Source organism: Cuculus canorus, chromosome 3, assembly GCF_017976375.1.
Source record: "Cuculus canorus isolate bCucCan1 chromosome 3, bCucCan1.pri, whole genome shotgun sequence".
Classification (NCBI taxonomy): domain Eukaryota; kingdom Metazoa; phylum Chordata; class Aves; order Cuculiformes; family Cuculidae; genus Cuculus; species Cuculus canorus.
In genome coordinates, this window is record NC_071403.1 from 43999393 (window position 1) to 44017962 (window position 18570).

The 18570-nt window shown below is 37.2% G+C and overlaps 1 protein-coding gene across 2 annotated transcripts in view; it reads left to right on the plus strand.

The window, feature by feature from the left end:
* PDE7B (phosphodiesterase 7B) overlaps positions 1-18570 on the plus strand; it is a 180455-nt gene that overhangs the window by 45805 nt on the left and 116080 nt on the right. Inside the window, exon 3 of one of the 2 annotated variants that reach the window (XM_054061457.1) lies at positions 11027-11093. In XM_054061457.1, coding sequence (XP_053917432.1) covers positions 11027-11093 — 67 coding nt within the window. The remainder of the gene's footprint in view (positions 1-11026; positions 11094-18570) is intronic. The other variant, XM_009557468.2, reaches the window with a different exon arrangement.

An 18570-nucleotide genomic window follows, 5' to 3' on the forward strand; every position in this document is an offset into this window, starting at 1 on the left:
GATTCTGACATGGAAAGTGCTTTGGTCCTTTCTCTTGATCACTGCACAGAACAGCTTCTAAATGTACCACTGTTTCCCACAAAGTATAATTCACTAAGGGATCTTTACTCCCAACAAATTATAACTGTACTTTTTATAGTTCATTATAGGCATTATATGTTATATGCAAAGGTATACAAGAAAATTAAATAGGTAAACTGGAGATGCTATTTTCCCTACTGCTTTGTCATTTCTTTAAACCCAACAAGAAATAACTGGATTTACCCATCGCTTCAGTAAAGATATTCTGTTTACCGTGAAGAAAATGGCATATAGTCATTTGTGAGCCTTACATATGTGCTATTTAACTTGTACTTTTCCCAAGTGGTCAAACAGTCCTAACAACTACAACCCAAGCAGTATTAAAAACATCTTTGTAATTGATTCATAAAAGTGCAATGAATCTAGAGTTGTTCAACAGTCCGTGCTGGTCTTTTATGACAAGTCCCTCTATAACCAAATGTTCTGGACATCTTGCATCTCATGGTGAGCAGTTTCCTAATTTCTGCTTACCTGCCAGTCACCTTGCTGTCACGTGGCAACTGGGAGAACATTTCTTCTGTCTTCCAAATCCAGCCTCTAGCATGCAGTATTAACACAGATTTTAGGGTCCAAATTACAGCAGATGTTTACGCTTACAGAGTCAGTTAAATCCTTCTAAATTTAATTGATGAAGAGTTAGGCATTCAGGCCTTCTCCATAATTAGGTGAGCAAAATAAATCTCCAGATATCTCCACCTCTCTCCTTTATGAACTTAAAAATCTAGAAATTATTCCCCTCAATGAGATTCAAAAAAGTCCACCATAGTTTTAAATATGTTGTAGACATTGTTTGGGAATTTTAAAAACAGACATTCTACTGAAAGAGAGACTTAATTTAAAGAAATAACTAAGACACTCAGTGTCTTAGTAACTGTCTGAAAATATACAGGGTGAATTATCTTTTTTTCTTGAAGCCTATCGTGTAAAAATTGGAAAAAACTTAAAAAACAATAGGTTTTAGGAGTTGTTTTTCAATCCCATCTTTAATATAAATACGTATTAGCAGTCACACTTCAATAGCACAAGACAAAAACAAACACTTCCAAAAATAAAACCTTTTGAAAAGAAAAAGGTACATTGTACACCCAGTTTTCCTCTTGAGGAACCAGATATAGAACAAACCATGTATGGCAGATATTAGTCACAAGCCTTAATACACCTACAGAAGCAAACGCAGACGTATGTTTATAAGCTGTGAACAAACACTGAATAGAAATGATGCCATGCTTATCAGTCAGAATCAAATCGGTTAACACTAACAATCAAAGGCATTGACTGGTTTTGTGCAGAAAAGTAAGGGATATGTGATAGAAACTGCACTGTTTATATGTTCACCATATTGACTTTGGCAGCTAAGAATGGAAGATATGAGCAAAACCAGACCAAATGGCGATGTAGGATTATTCCCGTGACAATAAAATGTTAACAGGTTAACTCTTTTTTTTTTTTTTTTTACAAATTAGGTACAGTTCTCAGTTTCCCCCCCAGAAAAGAACTATTTAGTTGAATAAGGAGTAGCAGGAGACAAGGCTTTACCATTTTTGAAAAATATTTAAGGTTTACTACATACAAGAAAATGATGTATCTCTTCTATCTCTTCAAGAGAATTTATCTTCAGAAGATAAATCCATACAAAGGGAGAGAACTACATTCAACCAAATCCTTTGCCAACCTTCACTTGGCTTCCATAGGCATCGTCTCTTCAGTTCTTCATAATAAAGCTTAAAATACTTTAGTGTCCCTCAGTAGTAAAATGCTACTAAGTACACAAAGTGTGACAGGCAAAGTGCAGTACGGTGATTTCACAGGTAGTCTGTTCTCCAATATGGTTAGGATCTTATATGTATGATACATGGAAGTGAGCTCTCTAATATCATTCTAGACTTGTTTGAATAACCATTTGCAAATCAGGGTTATGACAATCACAGGTAGCTACAAAACTATCACGGCTTTATTTTCTCTAGACTGGTTTTTGACAGCTCAAGAAAACTTGCAGTCCAGGCCTAGGGGATAGTTTGTTTCCATGGATTTCATTTGAAGTTTTTTTTTATTCCAGTTGTTTCTGCAGTCTAAAATAAGCCCCTTTAGAATGAAACGCTTTTACAGCTTTTGCATGTGGAATCAAGACGCATGTCACTTCTGAAGGCCTTATGCCTGCAAGTGAAGCAGCAAGCTACCTGGGAAATCCATTCCTTGTGTAATACCCTATAATGTGTTTTACCACAAGTAAAAGAAATATTTGCAGGGGCTTTGTCCTTTTACTCTCACAAGGATAGGCATACATGTAGTCTTAGCTAGGAGAGATTACAATCAGAATCTGTTGAGAAGTGAAAGAACAGAAAAGAGCAACTTTGTACAGCTCTTCCCAGCAATACATCTGTTTTGAACTGCTGCTTTTGAACATTAAAAAAAAAAAAAAAGCAACTCTAAAAGAAATTCTGTGCTTGAGTGAATTATTTCAGAATAAGTCTTCTTAGCATTGCTCCAAAATCCTGTGTCTTTGGAAATTGTAACTAATATGTCCAAAACCTGTGGATTTCCCTGTATCTGAAATAAGTTCATAGTGATTATTTCAGTAGCATCTAAATGTTTCCTGACAATAACGGCATTGTATGGCTCCACAAATGTCATTAATCCCACTTTGAAAGTTGTCCAAAAGATATGTTAGTATCAATGACACTTTCTTTTAATGAAGAAGATGCTCTTTCCCAATACACAATATGACAATTTTTGAAATGCAAATTTTTCCTGTCAAAACAACACTTGCTGCTTTTTAGCTCCATATGTTCTGCATGTAGAAATGTGATGTATACTGACTGTACTTGACTTTCTGAAAGTCCTTTTTGCAGTCCTAAGGTTACTTAGGGGTTTTTTTTATTTCCTTTTCTTAACAACACCAATATAAGAGTAGCTCTAATTGATAGTTAATACTGTAGAAGTAAGTGTTGACAAGGCACTATTGGTACCCAATTTTACAGTATGTATTTGGTAACGTGTTGGACACATGCCCACAAAAATTTGTATCAGATCATTGGTGTGGAACAGTTGAATATAATGCTTGTACGTTAAGTTTTCTTACAGCAGCAAAAGAGTTTAAAAATAAGTACCAAAGTGCAAATAAGGCCAAAGAGCTCAAAATGTTTGAGAAGGATAATCAGAATCAAACTTGGGAGCAAAATTGTAAGTGGTTGGTGATAAGCCCAGGAGATACAGTCTGAAGTAAGAATTTCATGTTGTGACACATTTAAATCCCCTGAACAGCCAATGAAAGAAAGGCCTGAGGACATTCTTTGGTGGTGCACTCTGCACAGCAGTTGGGCTAGCCCAGGTTCCCTAAGCACATCATGTGATGACACAGTGCTGCAGAAAGGATTTTTTCCTACAAAACACTGCAGAGTCCCTTATGGATGGTAGACATCAAACAAACTTACCTTCGGGAAAGAGAAAGAAGACAGAGAGGAGAGAAAGGAAAAGGCTCATTGCTGTCGGGATGACCAATTTTGCAGTCATTGTAGAGGTATGCAGAGATTCCTACTACCTTCAGACGCAAATGTGTGCTGCACAAGTGGGGAACTAGGGAAGAGTAGTTTCCTACCTTCTTCCTTTAAGTGCTCTATTTTCACTTCTCCTGTTGAAGCTGTCCGCTTGACCAGACCTTCCACACTTAGGTTTTGAGTCTTGTTTGATGACTTCTCAATCTCTCCTACTTGGTTTGTTGGTCTAGTGCTACTTCTCTTACCTAAGTCTGTGTCTATGCCAGAAGGAAAGTGAAAGCAATGGACTCCTGAGCAGATTACCCACTTATCGGTATGTTTTTGGCATGGGTTGTTCTCACCAAATCCTATTCCTTAAAAATTAAGTCCTGGAAATGATGAAATAGTACTGCCTCAGTGTGTGCCAATGTCTAGGGAATTAACAACACCCAGCTCTTGAGAGGCAGGTGGCCACCAGCTCTTGGTACCACTCAGAAAGTGGTCAGGTAGAGAGTCTTATTCAGGCAGGAGGAATCCAATATCTGTGTTGATTTAACGGTAATCAGTCTTCTTGTCCTTCCTGATGCAGAGCTTTTGTATGCAAAGCCTATGTTATGCAGTGGGCACACACAAATAACCAGGTGCCAAAACTTATTTCACATTGCTCTGAACACCCTGAGGAGACTATTCAGGAGATTTGCTCTCCTACAGGCCTTTGATTTTCTTCTTGGAAAAGGTGGTGTGTCAGTCAGTACTTCTAAGGCTTTGACCCTTCCTTTGATTCAGTAGATCAGTGGGATATATGTGAGAAAAACATGGTTGAAGTCGATAACTAAATTTTAAAAAAATAGTCCTATATTTTCCTCCCATTAGATATTTCAATAGAAAATGAAAGTTAAAACGGTAGTGACCATAGAAAGCGGCTAGGAGTACCGCCCAGCTCTGCAACTCAGAGGAGGAGGAAAGACAATTATGTGGTCCAGAAAATGTTTAAATACAGGCAACTTTGATGTTTCACATCAGAGCAACAATAAATAGAGGCAGTGAATTTGCCTTTTCCCTAGTTTTGATATTTTCCTCCCATATTGTCTCCCACTTAGAACTGGTTTTGTGGTGGGATGATCCATTATGTAACGTACAGATGTTTTACATTCTTTAAAATGTAAACTAAAATAACGAACTGTAATACAGATTCATCTCATGAGAGTAAAAAAAATAGTCTGCTTTTTAATATTTCTTGGATGATGGCAATCCCTCAGATCTTGCCTACAAGTTGTACCTTGCTTGTTAACACACACTTGACTGCGACTTACTGCTTATCAACACCCAACATTTTTATTGCTTAGTAATTCTAGATTTGGCTCACAGTGCCCATGTTACAAATACTTAAAAGTAGGGATGCCATACTGAAACACTGACAGATTATGAGGGGTGATCAGGGCTATTGACACCTCCCTAATGAAGTTAATTCACACACAGTTAATTTTTTTTTCCTTAACTGATGAAGACAACAAAGCAGTTAAACTACTATATCCATTTTCCTGCAACACTAATCCATTTCAAACCACTCTTAACCATAGTAAATCACAGGTCTGTGCGAAAATGAACTGCCTAAAGGTTCACTTCGGGCTATTTAGCCCACAAACAAGTTGCTGATCTACTGGCAACAATGATTTGTTGGGAACTATTGTTCAATTTAGATTTAATTACTTATTTTGCTGTGTTTTCTGTTCAGACTAGCTGAGGGTCTACAGCATGGTGAATTCCAGAATGAAATGCATTACCAGGGTGCTGCCGTGATTTACATTGACAATGTTGAAAGTTATTTGAGCAACATTTTGAACATTCTGGAGGGAAGAGAAACTTTCAGTTTCACCGGGAAATCTTGGAAAGGAAGGAACTCTCAAAACAAGTCTGCTCAGACACAGCTATTACACTCTGCAGAAAATCATCCAGATGTTAACAGAACCTGAATTTTCAGTTTAAGTATGCCTCAATTCTGATACTAAATAGGGAAGCTGGAAATATTACCCATTAAATATGGTATAGTTGCAATATAATAATTGCAATGTAATAGTAGTAATTTGAAGAGCAGTGAATGTAGTATTCTGGCTGCTAGCAGTATTTTAAAGGCAGTTATCAGTATTCTGTGATTACACTACATTTATAAACAACATAAAGCATATACATAATACATAACCAGTTCAAGATAAGTATTCCTTTTTGCAGCTCAATTTAGTGGAACAGTTAATTTGACCAATGTAGGTCTAAATTTTCAAGTAAGAATAATCTATAATCATTATGGCAAAAGTTAATAAGGCCTGGGGAAGTAACATGTAAACAATCACACTTTTTATAGACCTTGAGCAATTTCATTAGCTGATTCCAGTGGTATTTGCTACCAATGGGAATACTTATATATGCAATTCTCAAATTCTAGTCATTATACACATATTTTCATGTAAGAAAAGCTAAGTAAAGTTCTTGAAGAATTCAAAGTTGGCAATGCAAGGTTACACAAATAGGATGAGCTTTTTGCAATCATTCACTCCAGAAACACTCAATTAAATATGGGCCTGTTAAATTCAAAATAAGGTGTGATATAGAAAAAAGAATATTTTTTGTCTCAACAAACAAAAACAATGGCTTCATTTCCTTTGCTAAGTCCAACAAAGGCCGTAGGGTAAAGATTCAACAAATTTCAGAAGTATTTGACATTTAAGCACATCTCAAGATTGCATAGAGTATTGGAAGGGAACTTCCTTGCTTTACATAAACATTTATTTAATCACTATCAGATATTATTATAAAGCATTCATTTTGGCAGAGGTGCTTGTGAAAAGGTTGCAGGCAGGACAGATTATATTTGTTGGGCTGCCTGGGTAGTTCCTGTATTTTCTTTTGTCACTGTCAGGGAAGAGAGACAGAACTGGAAATACCATGAGTGTAAGAAGGCATTGGAAGTCCTACAGTTCCTACACTCTGACATTTCATTATCATTTGAGATGAATCCATCTTGAATGTCCTCACAGCCTGAATCCTTGTGAAATATTGCCCTTAATTTTTAGCTATTTACATAGTGACCAGTCGTTCTTATAAAAGATTGCTAAGACTTACAAAGTAGCATTGCTTTTCACACTAACACACTTTACATCTATCAGTCCTTAAGCAATTAGAATGATGCTTCTACATAGCAGGGGACTTTATTCAAGTAATTTTTAAAGGTGATAGAGTAAGGAGCATAACAGGAAAACAGGAATATGAATAACAGTAGCAATTTTTTACATCTGAGATCATCCATTGTTCTGTAGAAGCTCCTTGTTCTGCCTTAAATTCTTTTAATCTGTTGTATCTACAAGTATATCTTCCAACTAAAATTTCTAAAGGAGTGAAAAGTTAAATGAAATACTCCGGGGGGGGGGGGGGGGAAGGGGGGGGGAGGGGAAAGGAATTAAAACATTGTTTAAACTGTTTTACCGAACAATGTTGTTGTGTACAACACAACTCTTTCTACTCGTGGTAAGAGCAAAGTATATTAAAGTATATAAAACCACCTAAGAGTGTATTCTGTATGGGGTATATACACCCGGTTTGTTGCTACATATCTCAGATCTTCAAGTGCAGGTGGTGTGAGCCCAGGCATGCTGGAAATGGAAACCCAACCTATGAATGATCATGTAATACCAGAGAAGTAACATGAGATGCATTACTGCATTAGTACAACTGACTAGAGCAGATTTTCCATTCGCTCTCTGCATGAACTCTTTTCCTGCCAATTGTGTCCTACATATTTGCAGTTTTACTTACACTGTTTTGGCACAGGGCTCCTCACAGAAGATTTCCTCTTTCCTTGTATATTCCTCACAGTATCCTGCAAAGAGGTTGCCTTGTCTAAGAGCACCCTCCTCCAGCAGAGTCTTTCCCTGTGGAGGATAGTGTCTGCGTAACAGTGTATTTACCTTTTCTGACAGGTAGTACTGTGCCATTACAGCCAACCAGGCCAGCTTCAAGCTTTCCAATATACAAATTCTATCAAAGAACCTGAGTTCATGTCATATACTTCCTGAATATCTTGTCCTTTCCGTCCTATTCTCTAACTGCGTCTCTCTTTTTTTCTGTTTTTTTAAGCTTCACTTTCAGCTGCTCCGTGATTTGGTCTCTTTTTCCATGGGTGACTTGTAAGACGCATTCTAGTTTACCAGGTTGCAGCTTGTGCAACAGACTCAAAATCATGGCACATGTCTGATCTCAGAAAAGGGAGTTGAGAGTAGGTAATTTATTAATTTGCATTCCTATATAACTATATCCCAAATGTAGGGATCATTTAGATCCAAGAATATGATTCATCATCTTTTCAAGTCACAGCTTTAATGGGCTCCAAATATAGGTCAGGACTACGAATCTATTCCATCATAGTTTTCAAGAAATGAAGTTTAGAGGCAGCTCTCATATTTGAGCTTGTTGCTTTTCCTAACTTGACAGTATGTTTGGTCTTTAGAGCTCACCATTGATACTTCTCTAAAGTGGAAACAGAAAACTGATACCTTTTTCCAGACCTGACTCCTATGAATACCACAAGCAGTTCCTAGAGACTGTTTTAGCCCGTGTTTAAAAGAGATGCCATGTATCTCTCTCAGCTTCCCCAACAGACAAATATGGTGATCTACATGTGTGCAATAGGTCTAAAAATGTGCAGCAGATATTCTGACATTATTCCTCCTCCCGCTTTCTTACTGGTTGAAATTAAAAATCAGCATCTAATGTTAAATTCCTATTTCTGCTCTATGTTGGATCCACTACTGACTCTGTAGCCAACTTAGAAACTTTCAGGAGAGAATGAGCAAATGCTTTGGGACTAGTTTGGAAATGGATAGGGACTAGAAAGCCTCTTGGCCTCATCTCTCAGTACCAGCCCTGATATACAAGCAGGCAGAACAAACCCAAACCAGAAAGGGTAATAAGCTGGTCCAGGAAAAGTACAGGAGAAGCTTATCCATCTCTGGCAGGAATTCATAGCAGTGGTGGCAAAATCTCAGTTTAATCCTAAAGCTTAAATCCTGAAGTCATTCCCTACTTCTTGTCCATGGAAAACATTTGCTAACAGCAAAAATGCCCCCAAAAACCTCCTTTTGGATGAGCAAAATGAGTCGTTGCTGCATTTCTGTGCCACTTTACACATCCAGGATCCAACTATTTTTCAGGTGCTCTAAGAAGTTTGGTAACAGCTTATTTTTCATCCCACTGATGTGTACCTATGAGCTTTTACTGGCACCAGAAATTAAATTGCTGCAGGAGCTTTTTCTCTTGGTATTTCCAGATGCAGTGGTAGTAGTCAAAAATCTCCTATGCTAACTGTTGTAGCATGATTTTCAGCCAGTGCTATGGGTTGTAGGGGTTATGGGAATTCAGATAAGGCTATGAACTCGTATACAGTTGTCTGAATCTTACTTGCAAAGATTTCAAAATTCATCCATCATCACAATGGATCCCACGGGATGTTAGTCGGCTCTGTGGAGCATTAGCCATATTCCCAGTTTCATAACACTAGGACTGGTGAGTATTGCTAGACTTTGTAAGACATAGTTTAACAGCCTGAAATGTAATATTTATATAAAAATGTCTGGAACATGAAATACATTTGAAGGACTAAATAAAAAAATTAAAAAAAAAACATTTTCAAAGAACAGCATTAATACAGGGGTGAGGTGGGCAGTAAATTTTCGAGTGCTTTCTTATATCCATGTTCATTTAACTGTAGTTACGGTCATGAGGAAGAAACTGGGAGATTTCTGTGAAAAGATGCCCATGTCTTAACAGTCTCCCCAGAAGACTAAAGACAAAAAGTCCTGTGTCTCCTGACAGGGAGCTGGTATAAGACCATTCATAAAATCAACTTTGAAACGCTGGGTGTTGGTTTTTTTGTTTTGCAATCCTTCAATAGTATGTGCTCCCACCTAGGAGGGTTAATACAGGCATCTGTTTGCTGTTTTTAGATGTACTGATATATGAAAGACTCTGTGTGGGAGATGTACTTTTGTTTATGTTTATGTTTATTTCGGTGTGAGGGGGGTGAAGGCTATTTTAAAAATAGTGAGTTCCAAATGTGTTGTTAATTTATGAAACTGTTGCTGTGTTTCATCTTCTTTGAAGCTCTGGGATTTTTACTTACCTTACTTCTTTGTAGGTTTTAATATTTGCTGTAAATGTCACTTCTATTGAAAAAGAAAAAAAGAAAAAGATAATACAAACAACTTTGTCTTACATAAAAGTAAAAGCCATGGGTGCTGAAAAAGGGAAACTATATACAAGAAAGTGGGGGGGTGGCGGGGGAGGGGGAGGTAGGGAGAGAGAAAGGGAGGGAAAGAGAGAAAGAGGGGGAGCGAGAGACAGAAAAAGAAGAAGAGGAAGGGGAATGTATAGCTGTCAGTGATTTTTCCAGATTTGAACCCCTGTACCTTTATTCCCATTTGCTCACAGTTACCAAAAGCATAAATATGTAGATAAAAAGTACAGATCAGTTTTATCTGTAAAATATGAGGCTATCCTTAGACCCCCATTACAAACATTGACTGTAGCAATAAAAAATCCGAATTTTTTTAGCACCTGAAGAATCCACTGCTGAAGCGAGTGGGATCTGCACACTAACAATAATTGGAGCTGGATCAGACCAATGAGCCACACCAATTATGTTCCTCCTGGCAGCTAAACTGACATGCCTGTCCACAGAAAGGACTCGAAAACTAATGTCTTATCTTTGAAAACAATCCAACACTTTTATATTCTGATCCTAATTCTAATGTTTGTATAGGTTTGCACAGGTACAGAACATCACCCCTGATAACATATCTGCACATGTGAATATTATTTTTCATTAACAAATCATGTTAGTACAGAGGTGTAAATTATTTGCACTTTACAAAGTGCAACTTTACTAATAGATGTTATGGAGAGTCCAAATTTAGTGAAATTACATCTTTCCATAATAAATACCTTAGAGTTGTGAGGCTTTTTGAATAAGTTCGTTTGAAATTATTGAATCAGCATGGCTGTTTGTTTTGTTTCCAGGTGGTTCACTTCACAGATCCTGTTTAGGGTGCAGCCAATGTGACAACTAAATCAGTATAGTGGATAGTGCTACCAGAGGAAAATGAGGCTTCCCATATAATTGAATTCAATGCTAACAAACAGTGACATGGATGAGGCAGTAGATTAAGCCATAGATACAAGGATAATAGGTGCTACCTTGAGTTTTTCTTCATAAATAACCTGGAATACAGTGCTGACCCATTCTTATACATTACAAAGTCCATTGTTCCTCAAACTTTGTTACTTGAAAATCTTTTGATTTTGACATTTTTAACAATGTGTCTCTGAACATCTCTAGTGCGAAACATAAAGAGAGGTACCAGAGTACAAGGACAGGGACACTATCACAGAGTTTTTAACTAAACACATCCTTTTCTTTTTTCCAGAGGTGCGGAGAAATCTCATTTGATAGTCCTGACCAGAATGCCAAATGTGTTCGCATGCTAGGTAAGGGTAAGGGTCTTTTCCCCTTTTGATACAAATATGTGGAACTATGTTTAATTAGGGATTTCTTCTGAAAAGCACATGGTAATGGCTGTGGTGATTCATGATGGCATATAGATAGCTCATCCACAAGTAGGACTTATTGATTTATACCTTCTGATGAATTTTCAATTACTTAAACAAAGTGTATATCTATCTCTACATATATCAGTAATACCCTTCTACATGGATAAAAATATAGCTGTACCAACACTATAATCATGATATCTGAGGTACCCATATTCAAAAGCTGAAAATCTCAGTAATCAAACCAGATTTTAAAGATAAGCCTGTGGAAAATGTGAGCTTTTGTAGACTGCACACCTTTACTGTAAGAGAGCATTTATGTACTTTGAAAAGCAGTACGAATTTCACAAATACATACCAAATGCCTCTATGTCAGATCTTCAGCTGCATCAATCACCGTGATTTTATAGATCTGCACTAGCGTAGCACTTTGCTTATCATTTGTAAAAATTAATATTAAGAAGAAGCATCTATTCTTGGGAAACAATGCAGGAATGTTCTGCCACGTTTCATTAATTACTGTGACCAATTTTATTGTATTTGCTTGTTTCATCTTCAATGCTAGTACTGAAACATTAACAGCATGATTAATACGACAGTGAAAGATGGGAAGTAAGCATCTAAAAACATAAAAGACAATGTTTACTCAGAAAAAATGAGATCACAGAATACTTGCAGGATTAGGCTTTAAATTCTGAAGATCTTTCACCTGCCAGAGTTGAGATAAACACATGCTGTGAATTAGAGCATTGCTTCTAATAACACAAAGACTGAAATAGTCACAATTTTTAAAACTGCAACTGGCAACGTCTAGGAACTTAATTCCCATCTGGGTGCATAGCTGTGTTCTGTAATAACAGATTATGTGGTTTGTTGTTTATATTCATTAAATCCTATTGTCACAATAGACTATAATTGCTGCAGAAGAAATCTGTCATGCTTATAGTGCACAGATCCCAACAGATGAACTGACACAATGGGCCATAATGATCTGTTACATCAATGATCCATGGTTAGAGGTTCTTAATGGAACAAGCTGACAGAAAAGATACACTTGTGATTCTTTATCATGCCAATTATAATCTACAGCTTAAATACCATTGAGTTCATAATACTGTAGTTCTGAGGAAGTTATGCCCATGCAAATGTTATTATCCATTAAGCAAAGAAAAGGGGAGGAGGGTAGTTGAGAACAAAAAGTATGGCCACAAGTAACATCCATTGAGGTTTAGACTGGCTATAAGGAAAAACTTCTTTACTGAAAGAGTGATCAAGTATTGGAACAGGTTGCCCAAGGAAGTGGTGGAGTCTCCATCCTTGGAGTTCAAAAAAACTTGTAGACGTTACACTTCGGGACATGGTTTCTTAAGCATGGTAGTGTTGGGCTGACAATTGGACTCAACGATCTTAGCGGTCTTTTCCAATGTTAATGATTCTATGATCCTATGATTTTATGAAAAAATTACCTGAAGATCTGAGTTGTCTGCACAAGTTGGTTCATCAGTTTTTTTGGCAATTTTGTAACAAGTCAGTCCAAAACTGGGAGTTTGACATCATACATAGTGCAACTGATTCTTTAGGAACAGTGAGTTGAACAAGATCTTGTTTCCATTACATATATTCTTACCTATGTGTTGTAGTATATTAATGCACAAGAATTAGAACATATGCTGTGCTGTATAAGGAAACTGCTAGGAATTTAAAAGTGACTCCAAGGTGTCACGCCAAAGGTCTGACTGGATCTCAGAGGTTGCAGGTTGCATCTCTCACTTTTAAAAATATTTCCCCTGCTATTATTACTCATCAGTATCTCTAACAAATTAAGGACTGTAGTGTCACATATAATATAGGAGATTACATTTCGCCCCGAGGAATACCAATTGATGTACAGAGCTGAGTTATCCTAAGTGCAAGTGGATATCCTACAACTGGCTCTGAAAGAATTATGGGAAGTAGAAACTAGCATAATATGGTTGCCCTGAGGGCAACTACTGGAGATAAATTTCACTGTCTTGATTTGTCATAGAAATGCCTGTGTTTCTGGTAGTGCTATACGCCAAAGGGTGTCCTTTCTGGTACTTCCCCTTTCATACCGAACTCTGTACAGAAGTGCAGGACACAGAAATCATCCAACCTAAAAGGTCTAAGACTTCATGCTGAATGCATCACACAGTGTTCAATTTCAGGTTTTACAAGGGAATTTAATTTCCAAGGAAAAGAAATACAAATTTTGTAACTAATCAATGCAAAGGTGACATTATAATGTCTCTGGGTATAATTAGTGAACAAAGCACAACATGCCTTCAGAGAGGGACATCTTTCTTGACTGTACAGTCTTTGAAATGTGCTGAGAAGGTTGTGCTGTCATTTACTGTAATGATAACAAAGTGCTGGCAGAAATCTAGAGGGCAAGTCCCAACAACTGCAAGAGGATAATTATTTAGTAAGAAAAGAAACATGGGAGCTTGGAGTACTGGCTGTATTTCTTCAAGGGTATTTGGTACAAGACCTGTCTGTACTTGGAACTGTACATTATCAAGCAGTACTCTAAAATGGTAACAGCTGATTTAGTCATAAAAGGTGCGTACTTGGGTTACATTATTTCTCCTGGGCTAGCTTCAAAATTAAAGATTTTTGGAATAATGCTAGGCTTGCTACTATGTGTCCACATTCTTTGAGATAACATGTGAATGAGGTTCTCTTTCTATAAAGGTGAAGAAGACAAGTTTGCAGTGAAATTTTTATTCTATCTTCCTACTGAAAACCAGGAAATAATAGATAAAGCTTAAGTGCTTACAGTGGCTGCAGTGGAAGTAGGCAACTTTTCAATGGACCGACTAGGTATCACTCAGCTTGAGGTTAAGAGCAAAATAATCAGTTTAAAGCCTCTTCTTTTAGTAGTGGAGTGCTGGGCATTTGTAATTTGCGTGAAAAAATAACTCGAACAACTAAATTAAATGGTCACTTAGCAGTGCTCCATGAGGATGTAATAGATAATAACTATGTGCTTTACCTGGGATATGCGTCATATCAGTGTAATTATGTGTACTAAAATTCTACAGAAAATTATGTTCCCCTTCATATGCTTTATACTGTGCTTGTTTCTTTACACTTCTATATGTTATACTAGTTAGAGCATTGGCTAACTTTGGCCTGGCATTGGCCAAGGGTTTAAACATTCCTCCACATCCATTGTCCTTCAAAAAATGTAAAAAGCTTCCTCATTTCTTAGGAACAACTAAGAATAAATTTATAAGTACAATGAGAAGCTGTGCTACATTAATGCAGGTCATAAAAATACAACAATGTTGATAAAAATGTATTGTCAGAGGTTTCCTTCAAATCTCCAGGTCTCTCTGGAGCCACCAGTAGCTCATCAGCACTTCCAGTGCACGGTAGAAAATCTGCGCTGCTCTGCTTAAATTGGAGCTGTTGAACTGGGCATTCAAGCATGACAAAATTTCTAGATAATGCTGAACTGGATGACAAAAGCTTTTGCTTTGTAGTATGTTCTGGAAGTTAGAATCCTGGATTTCTCATGCCCTTTTCTTATAATGATTTTGAATTAAACAAATGATAGTTGGCACAGAAATTGAGAATATAGCAAAGTACTCACTATATGGTTATTAGTCCTGCTATTCATATTATGAAGGGCATAAGGGAAGTATCCCTCTCCCTAGAGCACTCACTGCTATTTTGAATGGCACAACCTGTGGTTAATTTTTCCCATATGCAGACAGACATATTCTGGGCTCAGACATGACACAATGTCATATCATGCAGAGATAATTGGGTTAGTTTGCTGTGAAAATTGTTGGTTGGATGCCTAAGCTAATTAACTCTGCTGGGAAGAATTGCATACCAGCTTGGAAGACTCCAAAGTTAAGGCAACTTAACCGGTTTTCACATCTTAACTAGTTCATCCAAAGTTAACTCGGTAACTTTTACATGGCAGAGAAATTAATTTTATGAATTTATCCTGGAAAGAATAATGTTTCCATATCAGGCTCTAGGATTAGTACAGAAGGAAAAAATGTCTGCCAACTAGAAGAGAAACTTCAGTGTACAAATAAATAGCAGTTTATACAGAATAGATACAGCTATTTTGCTATTTTATTTTTGCTGTATAGAAAGTAGGCAGCTGCATTCATTGTAACACATACCAAATTAAATCATCCCATCAGTTTAAGTCCATTCAGCCTTAGTGATGACAGTGGAGTAAGGGGGATGGATGATAAAGGCAAATTACTTTGTTTGTTACTCTAATAACCAGCCTTCCACCACTGGATTTGGTCTTTACTCCTTAACCGATATGCTGAGTTGATCTTGAAGAGGTCGCATCTCTTGCTGACCAACTCTGCTGTCTGCAGATATTTTTCCAAAGGAATTGTGAATTGCCCTCCTTAAAGAGGAGCTAGTTAGTAAGATGAAAACATAAGCCTTCCAGACGCCCCATAGCAAATGGCTGAGGTGCTTTCTTTTCATTATTGTAAATTCCACACAGACAGGAATAATGTGTGTTAGTTTTGTTTCCCTTTTGGTGTAGACTTAATCCTTGCAGAAGCAGACAGATGAATCCTTGTTTGGAATCAAAGTAGTTTCCTCACAAATAGCCATTTAAAATTCATCCAAGAAAACAAAACAAAACAAAACAAAAAGGTGGGGGTGGCACCTTTTTTTTTTCTTCCCCAGACTACTAGAACATAACTTTGTTGCTTTGGGGTAACGCAGAGAAACACCTATTTCACTCTCCTACAAAAAAAACCAACAAAAAAAAACCAAAAAAAAAAAAACCCCAAAATGCTGCTTTGTGGCATACTTCCACCATTTATTACCTATGCAGAGTTATGGTGAAAGGAATCGGCATTTAGCCATGAAATGAGTTTCATGGATCCAGCTTGAGTCTTGGTGGCTCTTTGCCCACAGCAGAAAACCACCACACATTTGAACAGAGTTGGCAGCTGGAGCTTGAGAGAGACATTACTGGAATAACAACTGTGTTGAAAGCCAGGACTGAGGGGTACTGGCAAGGCTTTAGCCTCTGCCTTACATAACCATCAAACTCACCTTCACTACGGGGAAAAAAAAAAAGTCTATTAACATTTACTTTGAGAAACTTAATCAGGTAAATGACAATAAAACTTACTGGGGAAAAAAAATAAATGTTAAAGAATAGTTAAATGTGCCAGTCTACCTTGAAGTAGAGGGAGAAAAAAAAAATGTGGCAGCTAGTCAAATGCACCCGTCAAGTTTTGCAGCTTTGCAAAGCTTTCTGGAGCCCTCACTGACATCATTTGAAATGTGACCCTGTATCTCTCACATACGCAAAACTTCTACTGAAACTGATAGGCATGCATGAGCAATGGTGTTCTAACTAGCCAAATATAAGAACTATTTATATCTCAGTCATTCGAAGACTTACACGTGCACTTGACCTTATGCAGACTAGCTATTCTTTCTAAGCAAATGACATGAAAATAAGCACATGAATTAATCTATGTAAAATTAAGCAATATTTTTATGGGGGAAAGGCCTGAAATCTACAGTGACTAGCAAGAAATACACATTCATTGCTATGCTGCCTGACAGGATTACTCAGAACTTTATAGCAGTGGGAAAAGGGAGGCTTAGGATGTCTGCTACAAAAAGACAGGCTTTTATTCCATGAGCAGCTTGCGACACAGGATGAAGGGAAGCAGGTTTTTTTTCCACTATAAAGAAATGGTGTAAATGCATACAAAGAGATAAACATTATGTCTCTTTGTGATATCTTGTTAATGTAGGTAAATTCAAATCTAAACATATAAGCTCACACTATAATCTTTACACTTATATTTTATACTGTAGTAGGCAATGAAAAGTCTTTCTACCAACAGTTTATTCTGACCAGAACAGTATGATATAGATGAGTTCTCTGGAACTGTAGTTCTTCCAGCCAGGTGAGTAGACAAAAGGTAGAGATTTTCAAATAACTTCTCGTGCTTTTTCTTTGGTTTTCTAAAATACCATTCCAGTGTATTAAAACAATTAAAAAGTAAGATTTTGCTCCTGATATTTTAACTATACTTGTAAGTGCATTAGAAAAGTGGTATTTCTGCAATCTTAGGACCATCAAAATAGAGGCTCATTGCTCCTTCACGTTAGTTAAGATCTCCTCCCCAGTTGACCGTCTCTTCCTGAAATGCAGCACTTCCTAAATCTCACCCGTTTTCTCTAAGAGTGCTCCTCATTTGTTTACCATAGTGGTACAGAGAAGGGTAAACACTTGGTGCACTGCCCTACGCTTTATCTAGAAGGCCGCAGTCAAAATGCCAACTTGCATACATGTGACCGTAGTGTGGAGACAGAAAGTGGCAAATCAGGGGGCATGAGGGTGCAACAGACTCCTTTGTCAAGGAGTTTACAGTGTACCCACACCATCATTGTACCACTTCATCAGTGTATTATAGTTTCATGCCAAACAAGCAGAAACTCTTTGTTTTTACTATCACGAGATTGTGTCCAAAACCACAAAGAACATAAATATCTAATCCATCTTCTACTTTCATGACTATTTGATTAATTTGGTTAAGAAACTATTAAAAAAGATAAAATATATTGAAAATTCTGGTGCTCTTAGTATATTTTAAAGAACAGTTTTCTAATACCATCTTGTTCTTGCCATAATTTTTATTTAATTACTATTTTAGGTAACTATATAGCCTGGTAGCTGAGTGACAGTGACCACCTGTTTATCCTGTTCTGTCCTGTAAATCAGGTCACACTGAAAACACTTGTCTTGCAGTATTCTACATTTCACAAGGGTGATGAGGGAGACAAAACCTGACCTTGCCATTTTGATCAGTCATGTAAAACAATTTTCTAAATCTAATTTCTGGGGTTTTTTTCTATCACCTAAACATTAACATGATCTATATATGATTTTATTCTGTGCCTGAGCATGGTGCATAAAAGAACTGGGGGTCTCGGGGACCTTGGAAAGAATGCAATAACAAGGATTTGACACGATCTCTATGATGTAAACACACTGTGATGGCTTTCTTTAGAAGGGAGAGTTGTTGCGTTGCCCACACCTGCAAAAGACATTCATTGGGATCACAGGATCCACTTGAGATATCAAAGCTCAAAAGATGATTAAAAAAATCATCTGTCCTCCAACTAAAAAGAACCTAGATATCTGACTCTTCAGGTTCTCTTTCTATCAGAAAGGCCAATCTCACCACACAATACATTTAGAAAAAAAACACAGGTTTTTAAGTCCTATCCAGCAATTGCATTCACAGAATAGCTACAAATACCAGCAAATTCAGTGCTGTACAAAGCCAAGAAGTAACCCCTCCTTTTGTCCACAGCATGCTGCGGACAGAAGCATGGCATTCTGCTGCCCATTTATGTAATAACCTAGTGACAATTTAAACTT